The sequence below is a fragment of the Eleutherodactylus coqui genome, chromosome 12 (assembly GCF_035609145.1).
Source record: "Eleutherodactylus coqui strain aEleCoq1 chromosome 12, aEleCoq1.hap1, whole genome shotgun sequence".
Classification (NCBI taxonomy): Eukaryota; Metazoa; Chordata; class Amphibia; order Anura; family Eleutherodactylidae; genus Eleutherodactylus; species Eleutherodactylus coqui.
The window spans coordinates 43,232,586-43,253,978 of record NC_089848.1 but is presented as its reverse complement, the minus strand read 5'-3'; the positions used below and the strand labels follow the sequence as shown (position 1 = coordinate 43,253,978).

Below are 21,393 nucleotides of genomic sequence, written 5' to 3'. Positions count from 1 at the left end.
GCGTGCAAATGTTAGCCTGTCTGATCACAGGCCATATAAGAGCTACCGTAGCATAATTTTCTATAAAGTTACCGCTGGCTGTCATATAAAGGTATTAGAACACACAGAGCATCAGAGCTTGCATCGGACGTTGCATCGGGATGTCTTGAAAGAAGAAGGCAAGCCGATAGAGGCAAAGTCATGCTCCGAACAATGCTCTACTGTGAAACCTTTGGTCTTTGGAAACCTTGGATCCTGGCATCACGTGGCTGTTACTTTGACACGTATCACCTACCTAAACGTGGTTGCAGACTAAGTATGCCTCTTTATGGTAATGTTATTTCCGAATGGCAATGGCATCTTTCAACAGGATAATGTACCTTGCCACATGAAAAAACTCTTCAGGAATGTTTTGGTGGAGCAAAGGTGATGACTTAATATTCATGTTTCCCAGATCTCAAACATCTATAGGATGTGTTGGAAAAAATAATTCTCATTCGTGGAAGGCCCACCGCCCAACTTCAAGGATCTGTTGTTAAAGAGCCACTCCTGTGAATGTTTTGTTCATTTATTGAGTAACCAGCCTCCCAGTATATAAAGGAATCATCTAGTATTACCTTGTTTAGGTATTCATTTCTATCCGAAAAATTCCCTTCAGTTGGTTTATGCAATATCATGGTGACCCCTGTGAACTGCTTGCCTTTCTGTTCTCTCAAGGGCTCCTCAGAGCCCAGTCCCCAGAACTATGTGTGATGAGATTACATGGACTGTACCACACATGCTGTTCTCGGGGGGGAACAGTAACTCCTATCACGTTACTGCTAATGATCAGTTATAAGGAAAAGATGATAGTTCAGCCTCCACGACTGTATTCCCTTATGGTCTTTAGCTTATTTAAGTGAATGTAGAGGTTAATGATGGTTACAGTGTCCTCCCAGCATACAAAGATGGTGCAGTCTGTAGCTGTTTATATATTGCTGTGCTGATGGATTATGGGATTGATAGCACAGAGCACAGTGAAAGTGAAAGCAACATCAAGATGGTGCCTGATAAGCATCAGAAGGGAGGCTGCACTGCATGGAAGTAACTGCAATAGACATAAGAGATATCCAGTGTGAGGGGAACAGGGATGGAAAAATGTACTTTCACGGTAGTGCTTCTTTAACATTTTGGAACCTGTTATCACAGGACACTTTCAGAGGTCTTCATGAGTCTTTACCTTGATGGGTTAGAGCTATTTTAGTGTCATGAGGGGACATACTCAACATTAGGCAGGTTTTAATGTTATGGTTGAGTGTGCACATGTGTTTGTATGTGTGTGCGTGTGTATATATATATATATATATATATATATATATATATATATATATATTTGTGGTTTATGTTATATTTAGATGCACTAAAATAGTAAATATTTTTGTGTATTTCATAGCTTGTACAAAAATCTAATAACAGACCTTGGAGCCAGACATGTGGCACGAATCATTCTAGAATGTCCCTTGTTAGAGAAGTTGATGTGAGTATGCAGAATAATCCTACTTATGTATTAGTTGATACTTTTATGGTCATGAGCACGAATCTCAATGGGGCACTTCTATAAAATAATTCTTTTTTAAGTATTTAGCTCTATGTAATTAAAAAAGGTGGTCATTTTCTGGATATCACTTTTTTATCTTGTCCTGTAAACTAGTCCCCATCGAGGGTCTTGAACTTTCTCTCTGTCCGGGAATTTCTATCATCATCAGTCTTATTTTTTGATATTATACAGGTTGGGATGCAATCAGATTACCGCTGTGGGTGGAAGACATATTGCACAAGCTTTACAAAAGAACACCAGCATTTCTGATATGGGGTAAATAGAATACTATAAATTGAAAAAAAAAGAAAGAAACTTTATTTCATAAAGCCAATATTTTTGAAAAATGTGAGCCTTTTGTGCATCTTTACATTTTAGAGCCTATAAAGTGCATTTACTTGTGTTAGGATGGTTTCATACATTGTGAATAGAGATGAGTGAGCATACTCGCCAAGGGCAATTGTTCGATCGAGCATTGTCCTTAGCGAGTACCTGCCCGCTCGGGAGCAAAGATTCGGCTGCCGGCAGGGAGCGGCGAGGGAGAGCGGGGAGAAATGGAGGGGAGATCTCCCCCCTCCCCCCCCCCCCCCGCTCCTTCCTGATCACTGCCGCAACTCAATTGAGCAATTGTCCTTAGCGAGTATGCTCGCTCATCTCTAATTGTGAACTACATGATAGTACATGATAGTAAGTGTGGTTTTAACAAACTGTGTCCGCTAAAGGCAGAAAAATTCCGCTGCCGATTTGAGTCGGGTTGAAAATTTTCAAATTTGCAGTCTTCTATTTGCTGCAGAAAATTCACTGCAGATTTCATTCATTTCAATGCAATAAGTGAAATAGCGCAGCTAAATATGCACCAAAATCATGTGCGAATTTGAGTGCGGATTCTGGTGAAGATTTTTTTTGTGCAGGAATACTGCGGGGGTTTTTTGCTGTGTGTGAAAGTAGTCTAAAGATTTTTAGGAGGATGGGTTAGAGAGTGGCAACTTTCTATGCAGATTGTCACATCATGCTTTTTTCTCTATGTTGAATCGTCTTGTTTTTTAACCAGGTAAAAAAGAAAGGCAATCAAGTAGAATGGTGCATGGTCCTGTAGGCATAGGCCCGCACTGTACAGGAAACAGATCCATCAAAGGACAGATATATATATATATATATAACTACCTCTGTGCAAAATGTTTATGCAGATGTGGAGAAAATGCTGCAAAGTACAACATCGGTTTCAAAAATATAAGAAGTGTTATTAATAGTTTATTTTAATTAATTAACAAAATGCAAAGTCTTTGAAAAAAAAAAAATCTAAATCATACCAATATTGGGTGTGACCACTCTTTGTCTACAAAACAGCATCAATTCTCCTAGGCACCCCAAGGATTTTGTAGGATTATAGTCAGGTGTACAGCCAAACTGTTACAAACGTGAGGTTGTGGAAGACAGTTTCATGCTACAGGTCATACCCCATGGCAACACACAAGGTAGTTATACTGCATCAGTAAGCTCTCTCCCAGCCAAAGATTTTAAAGCAGACTGGGATTTCAAGATATGCTATTCAAGCTCTCTTGAAGAAGCACAGAGAAACGGGCAAGATTGAGGGTTGTAAATGCAGTGGTTGGCCGAAAAACCTTTGTGCAGCATATGAAAGATTTAACAAAGGATGTCCAGCAGTGCCACCAGCTGAGAACTGCAGATACCAGTGTGATCCAGGTACATCTATCTAATTTGGAAATGTTTGGCCAGAAGTGGTCCTCTTGAAGAATTGTGGCCAAAAAGCCATACCTTTGACATAGAAAAAAGGCCAAGCGTCTCAATTCTGCATAAAAACATGGTAAGTGGAGTGCAGACAAAATGGCAGCAGAAACTCTGGACAGATGAGTCAAATTTTGAATTATTTGGCTGTAACAGAAAGCTGTTTGTTTGCCAAAAGACTGGAGAGTGGTACAGTAATGAGTGTCTGCAGGCAGCAGTGAAGCATGGTGGGGAGCACTACAATAATGAGTGTCTGCAGGCAGCAGTGAAGCGTGGTGGGGAGCACTACAGTAATGAGTGTCTGCAGGCAGCAGTGAAGCATGGTGGGGAGCGCTACAATGAGTGTCTGCAGGCAGCAGTAAGGCATGGTGGAGAGCGGTGCAATAATGATTGTCTGCAGGCAACAGTGAAGCATGGCGGAGAGCGGAACAACAATGAGTGTCTGCAGGCAGCAGTAAAGCATGGTGGAGAGTTGTACAATAATGAGTGTCTGCACGCAGCAGTGAAGAATGGTGGAAATCGGTGCAATAATGATTGTCTGCAGGCAACAGCGAAGCATGGTGGAGAGCGGTGCAATAATGAGTGTCTGCAGGCAGCAGTGAAGCATGGTGGAAAGCGGTGCAATAATAAGTGTCTGCAGGCAGCAGTGAAGCATGCTGGAGAGTGGTGTAATAATGATTGTCTGCAGGCAGCAGTGAAGCATAGTGAAGAGCGCTACAATAATGAGTGTCTGCGGGCAGCAGTATAGCATGGTGGAGTGGCGTACAATAATGAGTGTCTGCAGGCAGCAGTGAAACATGGTGGGGAGCGCTACAATAATGAGTGTCTGCAGGCAGCAGTGAAGCATGGTCGAGAGCAGTGCAATAATGATTGTCTGCAGGCAACAGTGAAGCATGGTGGAGAACAGTACAATAATGAGTGTCTGTAGGCAACAGTAAAGCATGGTGGAGTGGCGTACCATAGTGAGTGCCTGCAGGCAGCAGTGAAGCATGGTGGAGTGTGGTACAATAATGAGTATCAGCAGGCAGCAGTGAAGCATGGCGGAGAGTGGTACAATGAGTGTCTGCAGGCAGCAGTGAAGCATGGTGGAGAGCTGTACAATAATGAGTGTCTGCAGGCAACAGTAAACCATGGTGGAGAGTTGTACAATAATGAGTGTCTGCAGGCAGCAGTAAAGCATAGTGGAAATCGGTGCAATAATGATTGTCTGCAGGCAGCAGTGAAGCATGGCGGAGTGTGGTACAATAATGAGTGTCTGCAGGCAGCAGTGAAGCATGGCGGAGTGTAGTACAATAATGAGTGTCTGCAGGCAGCAGTGAAGCATGGCAGAGTGTGGTACAATAATGAGTGTCTGCAGGCAGCAGTGAAGCATGGTGAGAGCAGTACAATAATGAGTGTCTGCAGGCAGCAGTAAGGCATTGTGGAGTTTGGTACAATAATGATTGTCTGCAGGCAGCAGTGAAGCATTGTGGAGAGCGGTACAAGAACGAGTGTCTGCAGGCAGTAGTGAAGCATGGTTGAGAGCAGTACAATGAGTGTCTGCAGGCAACAGTGAAGCATAGTGGAAAGCAGTACAATAATGAGCATCTGCAGGCAGCAGTGAAGCATAGTGGAGAGCAGTACAATAATGATTGTTTGCAGGCAGCAGTAAGGCATGGTGGAGAGCAGTACAATAATGATTGTCTGCAGGCAGCAGTGAAGCATGGTGAAGAGCGGTACAAGAACGAGTGTCTGCAGGCAGCAGTGAAGCATGGTTAAGAGCGGTACAATAATGAGTGGCTGCAGGCCATAGTGAAGCATGATGCAGGTTACTTGTAGGTTTGGGGCTGTATTTCAGCAAATGAGGCGGGGATTTGGTAAGAATTAATATTTTCCTCAATGCTGAGAAATACAGGCAGATACTCCTCCATCGTGTAGTACCATCATGGAGACATCTGATTAGCTCTAAATTTATTCTGCAGCAAGACAACAACCCCAGACATCTTGCCAATGTCATTAAGAACTATATTCAGCATAAAGAACAGGGGTCCTGGCATTAATGATATGCCCCCAACAGAGCCCCATAAGTGGCCAACACCATGATTTACCTGCTTCTGTTATGCGTAATCCTAGCTGCTTAACAGTTCTGGGTTGTCTTTGCTGGATTTTTCCTTTCATAATGCACCAAATGTTTCCTATCGGTGAAAGGTCTGCACTGCAGGAGGCCAGTTGAGTACTTGGACTCTTCTTCTGCAAAGCCGTACTGTTCTGATGGATGCAATATGTGGTTTAGCATTGTCTTGTTGAAATATTGTAAGGCCTTCCCTGAAAGAGACGTTGTCTGGATGGACCATAGGTTGTTCTAAAACCTCTATATACTGCCCAGCATTGATAGTGCCTTTCAGGATGTGGAAGCTGCCCATGCCATATGCACTAATGCAGCCCTGTACCAGCAGAGATGCAGGCTCTTGAACTGCGCGCTGATAGCAAACTGATTGGTCCCTCTCCTCTTGGCTCCGCAAGACATGGTTTATGTGGTTCCCAACTAGAATTTCAAATTTTGATTCATCTGACCACAGAATAGTTTTTCATTTTGCTTCAGTCCATTTTAAATAAGCCTTGGCCCAGAGAAGACGCCGGTGTTTCTGGATTGTGTTGATATATGCCATCATATTTGCATGATTCAGCTTTAACTTGCATTTGTAGTTTCGGGATGAACTGTGTTCACAGACGATGATTTCTGGAAGCACTCCTGAGCCCACGCAGTGATTAGCATTACAGAATCGCACCTTCTTTTAATGCAGTAAAGCCTTGTCCCTTGTGCACATGAATTTCTCTAGCTTCTATGAATCTTTTGATGATATTGCGTACTGTAGATGGTGGGATATTCAAAGTATTCAAAAGAACATTTTTCTGAAATTGTTCCACAATTTTTAGATGCAGTTTTTCACAGATTGGTAAACCTCTGACCATCTTTGCTTCTGAGAGACTCTACCTCTCTAACATGCTCTTTTTATACACAGCCATGTGACTTAGTAGAAAATTGACCCTCCAGCTGTTTTTCATTATAACTAGAGATGAGCGAGCACCAAAATGCTCGGGTGCTCATTACTCTAGTCGAACTTTCAGTGATGCTCGAGAGTTCGTTTCGAGTAACGAACCCCATTGAAGTCAATGAGCGACTCGAGCATTTTTGTATATGACTGGTGCTCCGCTAAGGTTTTCATTTGTGAAAATCTTAGCAAATCACCAAAGTCATGTAAAAAACACAGAAATGGATAGGGCAGGCGAGGAGCAACATGCAGGGCTGCATTTTGGGCTCCGAGGTCTCACTATTAAGCCACAATAGTGGCAAGAGTGAGACCCCCCCCCTGTCAGCATAACGATTGTTCTCCTCTGCCACAGCTGTAACAGCTGTGGCAGAGAAGAACGATGTTAGCCCATTGAATTCAATGGAGCCGGCAATACAGCTGGCTCCATTGAAAGCAATGGGCTGCCAGCAAGCGCGGGATGAATTTTCAGGAAGGGCTTAAAAATATAAGCCCTCACCTGAAAAAGAAAGATTTTAGTGTAAAAAAGAATAAAAATGCAGGCATTCTCTTCAATGGAGCCGCTGCTGCTGCCGGCGACTCCATTGAAGACAATGGTCCGCTGGCACACCTGAATTCTTTTTCAGGGAAGGGCTTTACATATAAGCCATTCCCTGGAAATGAATTAAAAGTGATTTAAAAAACAAAAAAAATAGATACTCACCTCCCTTCAGCTGCCAGGGCACAGCCGCGTCTTCTGCTGCTGTCCCCTGCACTGTGGTGCTGAACTGCTGTCATTCAGCTGAGAGCTGCGCTGAGCCAATCAGAGGCAGCATTCACTCACCTATTCATGAATTCATGAATGGGTGTGAGTGAGATCTGCCTCTGATTGGTCAGGCTGTGACCAATTAGAGGCAGCTCATTCAGCAGGCGGGGATTTTAAATCCCCGGCTGCTGAATAATACTCACAGCTGTTCAGAGCAGTTCGGGAAAACTGCCAGCTTGCCGCAGCTGAACTCCGTCTGCCGGGACCAGGTGAGTATATATATATATTTTTTATTTTTACACATTTCTGGATGAATTGCAGGGAAGGGCTTATATATTTAAGCCCTTCCCGAAAATTCATTGTGCGATCGCCGGCAGCCCATTGCTTTCAATGGAACCGGCTGTATTGCCGGCTCCATTGAATTCAATGGGCTAACATCGTTCTGCCGGGACAAGGTGAGTATATATTTTTTTTTTACTTTTTACACATTTTAGGATGATTTTCAGGTAAGGGCTTATATTTTTAAGCCCTTCCCGAAAATTCATCCCGCGCTAGCTGGCAGCCCATTGCTTTCAATGCTGCCGGCTGTATTGCCGGCTCCATTGAATTCAATGGTCAGTGCTCGTTTAATCGAGACGAGCACCGCGTGGTGCTCGTCTCGAGTAACGAGCATCTCGAGCACCCTAATACTCGAACGAGCATCAAGCTCGGACGAGTATGCTCGCTCATCTCTAATTATAACCACTTACTTTTCCAGCCTTTTGTTAACCCTGTCCCAACTTTTGTGACATGTGCTGCTGCCATCAATTTCTAAATAAGTTACTTTTTTAACCCCTTCCTGCTATAGGACATACAGTTACATCCTGCATGGTCAGGGGGAATGTATGAAGAGAGATTGTGAGGCGACCTCTCTTCAAACAGCGCGGGCGCCAGCTGTTTATTACAGCTGACACCCATAGGCAATGGCTGCAATCACTTCCTTTACTACCACAGTCCCGGGGCAGGCGGTATGATGATGTCACTACAGTGTGGCCTCTTGCGCTGAGTCTGTGGCAGTGCAGGAAGTAGAGCAGAGCCACGTTCATTGGGCGTTTGTCAAGTTTATAGGTGATAAGTGGTTGCCAGACACCTCTGGCATCATTTATCTTTAGGGGAAACTAAATATTGGACAGGTTAAAATCCAATATGCAAGACCCTTCTTCCCCCAACAACAGACATCGGGAATATTGAGACTGTCCCCATACAAACTTTAGCTTGTCGGTGGACTTTAGCAGGATCTGCAGACACATTTCTGATATGTATTGTTAGTGTTAGTCCTCCGCAGTACTTTTTTTATTTGATACTCCTTGATAATCTGCTATTTTACAAGAAAACATTGAATATATCTATTTGCAGAATGTGGGGCAATCGGATTGGTGATGAAGGGGCACAGGCATTTGCGGACGCCATACGGAATCATCCCCGCCTGAAATGTCTAAGGTTTGCTTTAAGGTTTATATAACAAGCTAGTAATATTGTTATCACCTATTTGTATTTAAAGGCTCACTTTTGGAAATCAGATTCTCCTCAGCTTTCTTTCAGTGAAGAAGAGAGATGTTGTGCCATATGCAGAATGTAAGCTGTTTCAGATGGCAGCCTGTATTGTGTTAACAGACTGAAAGGACTCAAACCTTCTCCATCATCAGATTAGTTCTTTTCATCAAGGCTTCTGTTCGGATAACAGGAGTACATTAGGAAATTATTGATGTTTTTTTTTTAATATACAACTTAAGGTTCTGTAAGTCTCGGCAAACCTCCCTTTACTTGAGTCCCTTATATATTAGCAGAATAAAGTCTCTTGCCCCAATTGGCACTCCAGTTAGAGGCATCGTATATGCATGTAGGACTTATGAAATGCTGAGCCGCTACCTTGACATCCATCATCCACAATGGAGAGAGCCATATGTATTGTTTCCTTCTCTCTAGAGCGCTGAATGGGGGGAAAGGTGACCCCCAATAGGTGGGAGTCCTAGAAGTGGAACTTCAATTTATTATGGCATATACTTAAGATATACCATAAATGTCTGAGATGGGAATATCCTTGTGGGCCTTGGAAGTGGTTCAGTATGGCAATGTGGCCCTCAGACCAGAAAAAGTGTGTACCTCTAGTCTAAGTGGTCAGACACCTACAAATCAAACATGGCATTTCCCAGTGATATGCTGCAAATGTTTGTAGTGGGAAGAATGATTTAATGCTACGGCTAGACACAATAAATTTCCTGCAGATTTGTAGTGCAGATTTAAGGTGGTGCAGATGTAGGTGGTGCTATTAGAACGCCATCCACAAGAACTGGAAAAATCAGAGCACGCTGCGGAGTTCCACTGCAGAGTCCATCCTTTGCAGGATACAGTGAAATGCATTACAACATTCACTGATTAGCGAGGCGGGCTGCATGTCTTTACAACCTGTTGACCCCAATGCTGGATAAAATACTAGTTCAGAGCTCCATTTATAATTGCAGATGTTGTGGGGAAATTGGGGGTTAAAACTAAAAAGAGAAAAGGTGCTGGAGTCAGTAGGCAAGCAGCCGTAAAGGCGTCCAGCCGGCACCCTGATCAGAAGACATGACAAGCTTTCTGTAAATTACTTTATAAAGCGTACTATAGAATGTTAACTTCTGTTGTAGTTTTGTCATATAATTGACCTCCTGTATTTGCCTCCGCAGTCTGGCCTGCAATGAGATAACCTCCGTTGGAGGCATATACATCGCTGATGCTCTACAGCACAACGCATCTATCATAACATTATGGTAAATATAGCGACACCCAGAGTTTTGCATGGTTACAGTACAATAACTTTGCCTGCACCCGGACCTCCTGTAGTCACGCCCGGCTCATATCACACTATATAGTTTGTAACTAGTTGAATCTATTATGATTCCTAAAATAACCAGTAAAAAAAAAAGTTAGTATGCTGCTCGAATATTTAGCCCCCCCCAACTATTTAAAGCGGCACCGTCATTCCAACCAACTTTGAATAGATCAGAAGTACAAAGAATATAAAAAAAGAAAAGTTTGTAATATATTCCATTGCAGAAAAAATGTTTCTCCGCTTATTTCTTTCTCCACTTCCACTCCTCTCTGCACTGACCATTCTCTCTGGAATATCGCTAAAAATCCATCTCGAGACAGATCAGCTTATTATTAGGTTTCATGCTAGCCATAGAAGTTTATGGAGAGGAGGAGCGGGAGGAGGAAGCAGTGTCAGAGAGAAAGGTAAAGGGACACAGATATGTTGCTGCTGGCTGTATAAGTTTTGTAGCTCAGCCCAGAGCTGAAATCACAGCTGCACTGCTCAGTACTGCTGTATAATGTCCTCTATGCTGCTGCTGCTTCTAAGTGTGTGGTACAGAGAGACAGGGGAGCAAAATCTCCTCTTCTCTGCGGGAGATGTTATAGTATCTGGTTTATCCACTCTGGGGCTGTGCTCAGGGAAAACTGACAATTAGAGATAGAACCTACAGAAAAGTAAATAGGGATAAATACAGCATATATATTATATAATGACCAAAAATAGTGTTATTCCTCAGGTAAACATATGACGGCTTATTCTGAAAAGTCAACCGAAATGACAGGTACGCACTGAGTCATACATCTGGTCTTAGACAGTACCTGTCAGCTCTCTAAACTGAGAATAATCATTACTGCTCAGGACATGTGTTATATCTTATATTCTCCCATTCTCGGTGACCTTAAAGGCGAGCTCTGTCCATGTCTCAATCAGTACTGCAGCACCTTCATTCTTAGGATCAGCGGGGTCCCATAGGTTGGGCACCCAATGATCACAGAGTGATGCCATCCCTTTTGTAAGATGGTAATAGTCCTTTGAGCATGCCTCCTTCTAGCTGTGGACACTGGCTACCTTAAAAGATGTTTTCCCACAAACATTAAAGCCTGATTTATACTTGAGAATCACAGAGGCAGCACTTGTCCAACTATTCAATTTAGAGCCCTTCACAGTAACAAACAAACTAAAATTTAACTTTTATTAGAAATATCCTAAAATAAGGACCTGGGCTAAAACAAACAAGACATACAAGGAGACAGAGAACATACTAATCAGAGTGGGTGAAGTAATGAGATTACCCAACTTGGATTTAGATTCAATTGAGACCAGAAAGGTTGCTAATGATGCACAGGATAGCTAGAATCTATCTATGATATTGCGGATAGAAAAAGGTACCCAGTATAAATCTATCAGCACTCAAATTGATGTAACATATGCTATCTTGCATCTAGCAACTGACTACAATTTCTCGATAATGATAGTCACACTCAAGATAGAAAGTAATTATTAGAGTGTATTGAGACTATTCACGACTCAGAAACTCATATCGATTAGGGAGACAATATCATTGCCTCAATAGAGTGGTTTTCAGCTCAAAGATGTCGAAACTCGTTCCACTCGAGAAAGAAAGAAACTTTTACTCGTTGGAGAGATTAGTGCTCAACGCGTTTCCCTACTAACATCAGTAGTAGTTCATCAGGAGCGATTGTGTGAGTTGCGGCAGTAATAGCGCACCGGGAGCGATTTTATGAGTTAATGATTGAAGATTTTCAACATTATCAGAAATGAATTGCCACAATCTTATTTTTGGGCAAAAAATTCTTTTGAAGCCTCAAAAATGCCGCAATATTGTCTATAGGGCAATAAAGTATTTTGAAGCCTCTGTCAATTTATTTGTGTGTGGTGAAGTAGAGGGGATCTCATAACGGTGCAGAACAATCAATGACTGTTTAATATGAACTGCAGCCACGTTAGTAGAGATAAGAATTCAGGTTAGAGATCAAAGTAAGAGAATTAATAGAGTACCAAACTACACCTCTGGGACGAGAGATATTGAACAAGGTCGCATGATAGCGAGTAATCTCTAAACAAAGCCCAGAGGTGCAGTTGGATCAGGTGAGATCAAAGGTAGAGTAACTCTGGAACAGATATAGTTCCCAGGCTCAACGGAATATTTAGATCTCATTCATTCAGTACTTAGCTATAATAAGCTATAATAATCTCAGCATCAGAGTTCAGCATCAGAGTTCTAGGCTCTACCACTTTGTTATTTTATCTGTATGTTTGTGTGTGAGAGTTTGCACTCTAGCCTCAGGTAGTTAGGATATCGCTCTGCTCCTGACTTTATGCAGTGCCTCAGCAATGATTATAGCTTATTGCTGAATGAATGATTAGCACTCCAGCTTCAGATAGCTAAGATATCGCTCTGCTCCTGACCTTATGCAGTGCCTCAGCAATGATTATAGCTTATTGCTGAACGAATGAGACCTAAGCATTCTGGTTAGCCTGGGAATTATATTCTGTTCAGAGCAGCATCATCTGAGATTATTATAGTTTATTATAGCTAAGTACTGAATGAATGAGATCTAAATATTCCGTTGAGCCTGGGAACTATATCTGTTCCAGAGTTAGGCCGCCTGCAGACGAGCGGGTCGGATCCGGCAGCGAGAATTCTCGCCGCGCGATCCGACCCGAGCGCCTGCAGGGACGAGCGCGTACTCACCCGCGCCTGGCGGCCCCGGCTCTTTCATGTGCCGGCTGCCGCGCAGCCGGCGCATGCGCAGACCGGAGCCGGCGGCCGGGTGAGTGCGTGCCCCGCAGAAAATTAGGACATGCCGCGGTTTGTTTGCCGCGCGAGATTTCGCGCGGCCAAACCGCGGCCGTCTGCATAGGAGTGCGTATGTTAATGCACTCCTATGCAAACTTTCAGCGGCGGAAATCCCGCGGGAAATCCCGCGGCGGGATTTCCGCTCGTGTGCAGGCGGCCTTACTCTACCTTTGATCTCACCTGATCCAACTGCACCTCTGGGCTTTGTTTAGAGATTACTCGCTATCATGCGACCTTGTTCAATATCTCTCGTCCCAGAGGTGTAGTTTGGTACTCTATTAATTCTCTTACTTTGATCTCTAACCTGAATTCTTATCTCTACTAACGTGGCTGCAGTTCATATTAAACAGTCATTGATTGTTCTGCACCGTTATGAGATCCCCTCTACTTCACCACACACAAATAAATTGACAGAGGCTTCAAAATACTTTATTGCCCTATAGACAATATTGCGGCATTTTTGAGGCTTCAAAAGAATTTTTTGCCCAAAAATAAGATTGTGGCAATTCATTTCTGATAATGTTGAAAATCTTCAATCATTAACTCATAAAATCGCTCCCGGTGCGCTATTACTGCCGCAACTCACACAATCGCTCCTGATGAACTACTACTGATGTTAGTAGGGAAACGCGTTGAGCACTAATCTCTCCAACGAGTAAAAGTTTCTTTCTTTCTCGAGTGGAACGAGTTTCGACATCTTTGAGCTGAAAACCACTCTATTGAGGCAATGATATTGTCTCCCTAATCGATATGAGTTTCTGAGTCGTGAATAGTCTCAATACACTCTAATAATTACTTTCTATCTTGAGTGTGACTATCATTATCGAGAAATTGTAGTCAGTTGCTAGATGCAAGATAGCATATGTTACATCAATTTGAGTGCTGATAGATTTATACTGGGTACCTTTTTCTATCCGCAATATCATAGATAGATTCTAGCTATCCTGTGCATCATTAGCAACCTTTCTGGTCTCAATTGAATCTAAATCCAAGTTGGGTAATCTCATTACTTCACCCACTCTGATTAGTATGTTCTCTGTCTCCTTGTATGTCTTGTTTGTTTTAGCCCAGGTCCTTATTTTAGGATATTTCTAATAAAAGTTAAATATTAGTTTGTTTGTTACTGTGAAGGGCTCTGATTTATACTTGGTAGCACATTTATAATGTAATAAAATAAGCCTTGTGGGATTACCTATTAAAGGGATCTGTTCCCGTGAAGCTGAGCTCAGCGCAGTGCCATCGGGCACAAAAAGCTGTCTCCCGACGCATGTGCAATGCACCAGTGAAGTCAAGGAGTAGACATCTAGACCCAGTGGGCATGTGCATTTCTAATGGAGGCAGAGGGTCAATCATGGGATTTCACATTGACTTGTGCTGATATCATTGGCCGGGGGAGAAAAGCTTAAAGCAGGGGGGACATGCATTAGCCAATAAGACAGAGCTAAGACGTTCTGCTCCCGTAACTTAAAACTTTAAATTTGCATACATGGCGCCAAATTATAATTTTAAGTTTGCGGGCTAACCAGCATTCTTCTATGCAGGCATATGTCTGGGGTTCATCAAACCTGACTGTAAGCATTATGGTGGCAGTCTAATAATGAAAATCCTGATGACAGGTCCCTATAAGAGTACAAGTGCGTAATATGAGAGAAACGGCATCACTTAATTGTGTACTATAATAAGACATTAAAGATAAAATCCACCCAAATGTCCCCTGACCGTTGCCAGGTTGGGCAGCTGCATCCGGATGAATGTAGGTTAATGGGCAGCAGTTTCCGCAACGACTTTATACCTGAATAGAGATTTTTTTGTTGAATTATATGTTTTGTCTTTTGAGTTTTGTTGACACGTTCAATGATATTTTTATAGGTTGACTGAAAACAACATCACGGATGAGGCAGCCAAGAGCTTCGCTGAAATGCTGAAAGTGAACCAGACTCTTCAAAACCTGTGGTGAGGTCATATATAGTAATCACCGAGAGGTTTCCACTATTTAGCATCCCTATTCTTCTAAAAGCAACACATGCATAGACATACAAGCCGTACATCTCCATAGCATGTCTGCCAGAACCATCCTCATCTACCCAGGTCCATACTATTTAGATATGAGATGTTTTGCGCAATGCCCCATATTTCATGGCCCTTGAAAATACTCTGATGGTTTTGGAAATCACTTCTACATTGTCTGGTTACATACCCGCTTCAATGCTCCTTGAAGAGCAGTACTTACCTATTCCCTGCCGCAGCGATCCAGCACTACAACCCCGCTGTGGTCCCGGCGTTTGTTGTGACAGATGATGTCACAGGAAGTCAGGTGACTACTACCAATCATGTTCCTGAACTCCCGGCATCATGGCGCTCAGGATATGAGTGCTGATGCCAGTAGAACGAACGGTGATTATGCAACCTCTGATTGGCTGCAGTGATCTCCCAGTGACATCATCTGTCACAACAAATGCCAGGACCACAGCGGGGCTGCAGTGCTGGATTCTGGTGGCAGGTAACAGGTAATTACTGCTCCTTTTCTTATTTTAGCACATGGGGCACTAAAGGGGGCATGGTGTCTAGGTAACTGGACAACCCCTTTAAGTGTTTGCCTATTTAGTGGCTTGCTCAATAGAATAAAATCACATTTGGCACTGAGAACCCATTACATCTGACCATGTTTAGCCAATTTTACAAAAAAAAGTTACAAAGACCATTTTAAAAGTACATTAAAAGAAAAGTAGAGTGGGACCGGGCCCCACAATACATTCTTCATTATCTTTTTTTTTTTAAGTCAAGATAAAAATTTTGCTATGGAAATAATTTTTTAAGTTTATAACACATTGATGAATTTGGACATTGCTGCACAGTAGTTACAACCAGGGTCACCAATCTTCCAGAAACTCCAAGATAGTCTGTAAAAAAAAAAAAGGCACTTTTTTCTATTGCCCATGAAAAAAAATTAGAGATGAGCGAGTATACTCGCTAAGGCACATTACGTGAGCGAGTAGTGCCTTAGCAGAGTATCTCCCAGCCCGTCTCTAAAGATTCGGGGGCTGGCGCCGGTGACTGGTGAGTTGCGGCGGGGAGCAGGGGAGAGCGGGGGGAAGAGAGGGAGAGAGAGATCTCCCCTCCGTTCCTCCCCGCTCTCCCCCCGCCAGCCCCTGAATCTTTAGAGACGAGCGGGGAGATACTCGGCTAAGGCACTACTCGCTCATCTTTAAAAAAAAAAAAAATCGATCCAACCGTGATTTTTTTGAGCCTGGTGGTAGTTGAGTAGGTTATTATGACTGTAATCCTTATCATTCTAGAGCTCACAGTAAATGCTGGTAATGAGATCATATCAGTTTCTGACCTATAAACCTGCATCACTTATATTCTTTATTCTTCAACATAGTTTTTCAATGTGTCCGTAAAAAATGTTGTCCAGCTGTGAATTTTTGGATAAGAACAATTTATGTTGGCAGCCCGTATTACATCATAGCTGAAACCAATGTATGAATGTAACCCTCAGGATCTCCCCAGCACTTCCTTCTGTATGTATTACGCACACTTCATGTTCCCACTCAGTTTTCTTTTCTGCACATGATTTATTATAATGATGGCCCCCTATAAATACCACAAATATTATATAGAATATTTGGACAATATTTATCACCTTGGACAGGTGACTTGGTACATTTGGATTTTAGCGCGACCAAGAAAGCAACAGAAAGCGCACAATTCACAGTACTTGCGGATGGGCTTTTGTTCCGTCCAATTTTCGGACTGAAAAATCGGTATTAAAATTTGAACGGAAGTGGCACCCATTTATTTCAATGAGTTCATGCACATAGGATTTTCACTAGTCGGATTAATAGTCCAAATAATAAAAAAAAAACTGTAGCATGTCCAATTTTTGGACGAGAATAGTACGTGTCAATGTGCTGTCTACAGAGGTCAGAAACGCCATCCTTTCTCCTTAGGGAGAGCACCCCATTTACACACAATGATTATTGCTCAAAATTTGTCCAAATTACGGCTTTTGAGTGATAGCTGTTGCGCGTAAATGCGTGCCCATCGTGCACTTACCGAGCACTGTTCGTCCATCGCTGACCTCAAGTCAGCATAAAATCCTCATCCCTGATAACAGGGACGGCATACTGTGTTCTCCATGGGCAGTGCTGATAGTATTGTATGCAGCCAGCTGCCCGTGGCAGAACAAAGCAGATGTATTTAGAGAACAGACCGCCCACTATTCTCTAAATACATGCAAATAAAGAGCGTTAGCTACTAATGGGCTGATTAGCCCATTAGTAGCTAATGCAGAATGATTGCTCAAAACTGTCAGTTTCTGACGAACTCTGAGCGATCATCTTTGCGTGTAAATGGGGCTTAAGCCAAAGAAATGTCTTTCTCTCATTGTCTTCCCCATTTTTATTTACTGCAGGATAATTAAAAACCGCATCACTAACCATGGAGCCAACATACTGGCAGAAGCCCTGGGCCATAATACTAATTTGGAAGAACTTTGGTAAGTATTAAAAAGTCAAAACTGTCCTAAACGAGTGTTGAACCATTAGTTTTCTTCTACCTTTGTGATAGTTGTCCTCCTGTTGTAGAATAGATACAAACACAAGCACAAATTTAAAGGGGTTGTGACAAGATGCAAAACCACTTTAAGAATGCGGGACAATCAGCTGAGTGCAGAGAGTGGGATCCATGGCAAACAGCTGGTTTTGGCAGAGGAAGTTACAGCCATCGTTGTAGAGGAAGTGTAGCATAGCGGTCATGACTGGTCATCAGGAGAGAAGAAGCTCCACCAAGACAGAAGCACTTTTATTGAGTGGCTCTCCATTCTAGGACATAGAGGGGAGTCCAAAGCGGTGGACTCCCACTCTATGACATTCATATGCCCTATTAGGATCTTGGCATAACCCTTTAAACCAGTTCTCCGAGTTCTTGAAAAACCGTACCGAAAACAATGGTTAAAAGTAACAAACTAAGTTCTACTCACCACTTTAATTCTCCTGCTGGTCTTTGCTGATTTGAGCAAGGACAGCTCTAGTGCAAACAGATTAAAAGGGTTCTCCAGGATCTGGAAAAAGGCCTGGATCTTTACCCAAGAAACACTTCTTTGTTGGCAGACTTCGCAGCAATATACAATCTTTGTTGTTGAATATCTTTCGGGGCGTGGGGGAGGGGGGGTTAACTACAATGAATTTCTTATAAAATACCATTTCTTTCAGTTTACATAACAACCCTCTCACCCCCGACGAGAAGGAACCTTTTCAGATGAACTCAAGGATTAAAACCTGAAGATGGAAGGGAGCGGAGGAGCCTGCAGGAGCTCCCGATACACCCTACTGACCATGGCACTATGCAATGAGCATGAAAGGTGCGGAGGAGCCTGCAGGAGCTACCGATACACCCTACTGACCTTGGCACTATGCAATGAGCATGAAGGGGCGGAGGAGGCTGCAGGAGCTCCCGGTACACCCTACTGACCATGGCACTATGCAATGAGCATGAAGGGGCGGAGGAGCCTGCAGGAGCTTCCGGTACACCCTACTGACCATGGCACTATGCAATGAGCATGAAGGGTGCAGAGGAGCCTGCAGGAGCTCCCGGTACACCCTACTGACCATGGCACTATGCAATGAGCATGAAGGGTGCGGAGGAGCCTGCAGGAGCTCCCGGTACACCCTACTGACCATGGCACTATGCAATGAGCATGAAGGGTGCGGAGGAGCCTGCAGGAGCTCCCGGTACACCCTACTGACCATGGCACTATGCAATGAGCATGAAGGGTGCGGAGGAGGCTGCAGGAGCTCCCGGTACACCCTACTGACCATGGCACTATGCAATGAGCATGAAGGGTGCGGAGGAGCCTGCAGGAGCTCCCGGTACACCCTACTGACCATGGCACTATGCAATGAGCATGAAGGGTGCGGAGGAGCCTGCAGGAGCTCCCGGTACACCCTACTGACCATGGCACTATGCAATGAGCATGAAGGGTGCGGAGGAGCCTGCAGGAGCTCCCGGTACACCCTACTGACCATGGCACTATGCAATGAGCATGAAGGGTGCGGAGGAGCCTGCAGGAGCTCCCGGTACACCCTACTGACCATGGCACTATGCAATGAGCATGAAGGGTGCGGAGGAGGCTGCAGGAGCTCCCGGTACACCCTACTGACCATGGCACTATGCAATGAGCATGAAGGGTGCGGAGGAGCCTGCAGGAGCTCCCGGTACACCCTACTGACCATGGCACTATGCAATGAGCATGAAGGGTGCGGAGGAGCCTGCAGGAGCTCCCGGTACACCCTACTGACCATGGCACTATGCAATGAGCATGAAGGGTGCGGAGGAGCCTGCAGGAGCTCCCGGTACACCCTACTGACCATGGCACTATGCAATGAGCATGAAGGGTGCGGAGGAGCCTGCAGGAGCTCCCGGTACACCCTACTGACCATGGCACTATGCAATGAGCATGAAGGGTGCGGAGGAGGCTGCAGGAGCTCCCGGTACACCCTACTGACCATGGCACTATGCAATGAGCATGAAGGGTGCGGAGGAGCCTGCAGGAGCTCCCGGTACACCCTACTGACCATGGCACTATGCAATGAGCATGAAGGGTGCGGAGGAGCCTGCAGGAGCTCCCGGTACACCCTACTGACCATGGCACTATGCAATGAGCATGAAGGGTGCGGAGGAGCCTGCAGGAGCTCCCGGTACACCCTACTGACCATGGCACTATGCAATGAGCATGAAGCTGGATGATCTTGCATTCTCTATACTGTGAAATTTTCAATAAATTTGATACTTAAACATGAAAAACGACTAAATCCTTCATTCCAGAGAATATTACATTAAACCTACTACATACATCACAGGATATGTTTTGGACAAAAACTAGGATTAGGAAGTTAATGTTTTTATGTATAAATGGTAATGTCTAGGCATTTAGATTTTGTCTAGAAGGTCAAAGAATGGAAGGAAACCTCCTATTGGTTGTATAGACAGGTGTGATGTGCATGGTGGCAGGGAATGCGACCGGCCCAGAGTGGAAGGGGCCGCCCGTACTCCCGATCCGCAGGACGTGGATCCACTTGAACACTGTGGTGGAATAGAGAGACGTTGGCTCCCCGCTCTTATATTTCTTTAGGTTACATTCCCACGGGGTGAAAATGCAGAGTCGCCATTGGCGTGTATTTTCACCCGAAATGAGCTGTGCATCCACAACTCACTTTGGCATATATGGCGCTCCCATCACCTCCCAATTCTTCGCACTATCAGCACAGCCTTTCACCCGGTACTCAGCAGCCTCTAGTGAGCGCAGCGCCGCTGATCGGGTTCTGCTTCTGTTTTGGATGCGAAAATGCGGCAGAATTTGCAGCGGAAATTCAGCTGCATTTCCGCCCTGTGGGAACATACTCTTAGGCCTCAGGATTCCACTGCTGAATCCCGCAGTGGTATCCGTGTGTGCCCGCAGCCATGGACATAACAAGACAGTTTCTTACCTCTCCGGATCCAGCGCGGGCCTCCTCGTGCCGGCCGGATCTTCTTTCTTCAGCACGGCGGATGTGTCTGGGCATGCCTGCCGGCTGACGCGCCCAGCGCATGTCCAATGCCTTTTCTTCTTTTTTGAATCTCCTGCTTTCGGGTGGATCCGCGGCACGTCCGCAGTGTCAGCTGCGGGTGTGCCGCAGATCGAAGGCTTCTATTGACTTCAATGGAAGCTGTCCCTGCGGGATCCGCAGAAAAATGGAGCATGCTGCGATTTCTTCCCGCACGTGTGATTCGCATGCTTCTAGCTGCTTTGCGGGCGCCCATGTCACCCTATGGGCGGCTTGATTTATGGATCTCCGCAAATCAAATCCACCTGTGAACATCGGGCCTTAGACTTGTAGTCTACCCTATCTATGGGTCATGCAGAGATCATCAAGCGGTGCAATGACATCACTGCATTGTAATGCCTGTGTCGGTCACAGGGCTACAGAAAGAAGAGACCCAGCCGTTCATCATGGGAACAGTAGAAGTGGGTTTTAGTTTTTTATTATTGGCACGAAGGGAGCGCTATTACCATTATTATACATGGATGGCATAAAGAAGTCTACTCAGCGGGCTCTCTATATATGACCCAGATTTTAATTCCTCAGTTATGATTATCTGGTAATGTTCCTTCACTCAAGCAGTGGAAAGAGAAAATACTTTACTTTTGTATTTATGAAGCTAACATTAATAGGTTCAGCCCTTTGTTAAAGGGGTTTCCCACAACTTAAAATTGCTTCACAATCGCTCTGTCCTTCCTGGTTGGTGCTGACCAGGACATGTGACTGCTGCAGCCAATCAGTGGCTATAAAAGGCCACTGCTGTGGTTAGTGATTGGCTGCAGCAGTCACATGTCCTGGTCAACAGCAACCAGGAAGGACAAAGGGGCTTTGGAGCAATTTTAACTCATTTAACTAATTTTAACTCTTTAACTGTGGTTTATTCAGGACATATTGAAAGGACCATATGCTTACACATTTCATACCCAAAGGTTGGGATTCTTAGTCATAGCATGGTGTGCTGTGGAACGCTCCAGCCTTAAATAATACTACTACGGTAATTGCCATCCCCCAATGCAATGATAGAGGGTGTGTTCTAATGAGACCGTGCTTCATCCTATAATGGTTATGCAAAAGGAGGTGAATT

The 21,393-nt window shown here is 44.2% G+C and overlaps 1 protein-coding gene across 1 annotated transcript in view; it reads left to right on the top strand.

Annotated features, from left to right (window-relative positions):
• NOD1 (nucleotide binding oligomerization domain containing 1) overlaps nt 1-19,524 on the top strand; it is a 56,982-nt gene extending 37,458 nt beyond the window's left edge. The window contains exons 6-12 of the mRNA XM_066585641.1: nt 1,412-1,495; nt 1,748-1,831; nt 8,471-8,554; nt 9,781-9,864; nt 14,599-14,682; nt 17,144-17,227; nt 17,943-19,524. Of these exons, the coding sequence (XP_066441738.1) occupies nt 1,412-1,495; nt 1,748-1,831; nt 8,471-8,554; nt 9,781-9,864; nt 14,599-14,682; nt 17,144-17,227; nt 17,943-18,012 (574 nt within the window). The 3' untranslated portion in view covers nt 18,013-19,524. The remainder of the gene's footprint in view (nt 1-1,411; nt 1,496-1,747; nt 1,832-8,470; nt 8,555-9,780; nt 9,865-14,598; nt 14,683-17,143; nt 17,228-17,942) is intronic.
• Nucleotides 19,525-21,393: the final 1,869 nt, after the last annotated feature.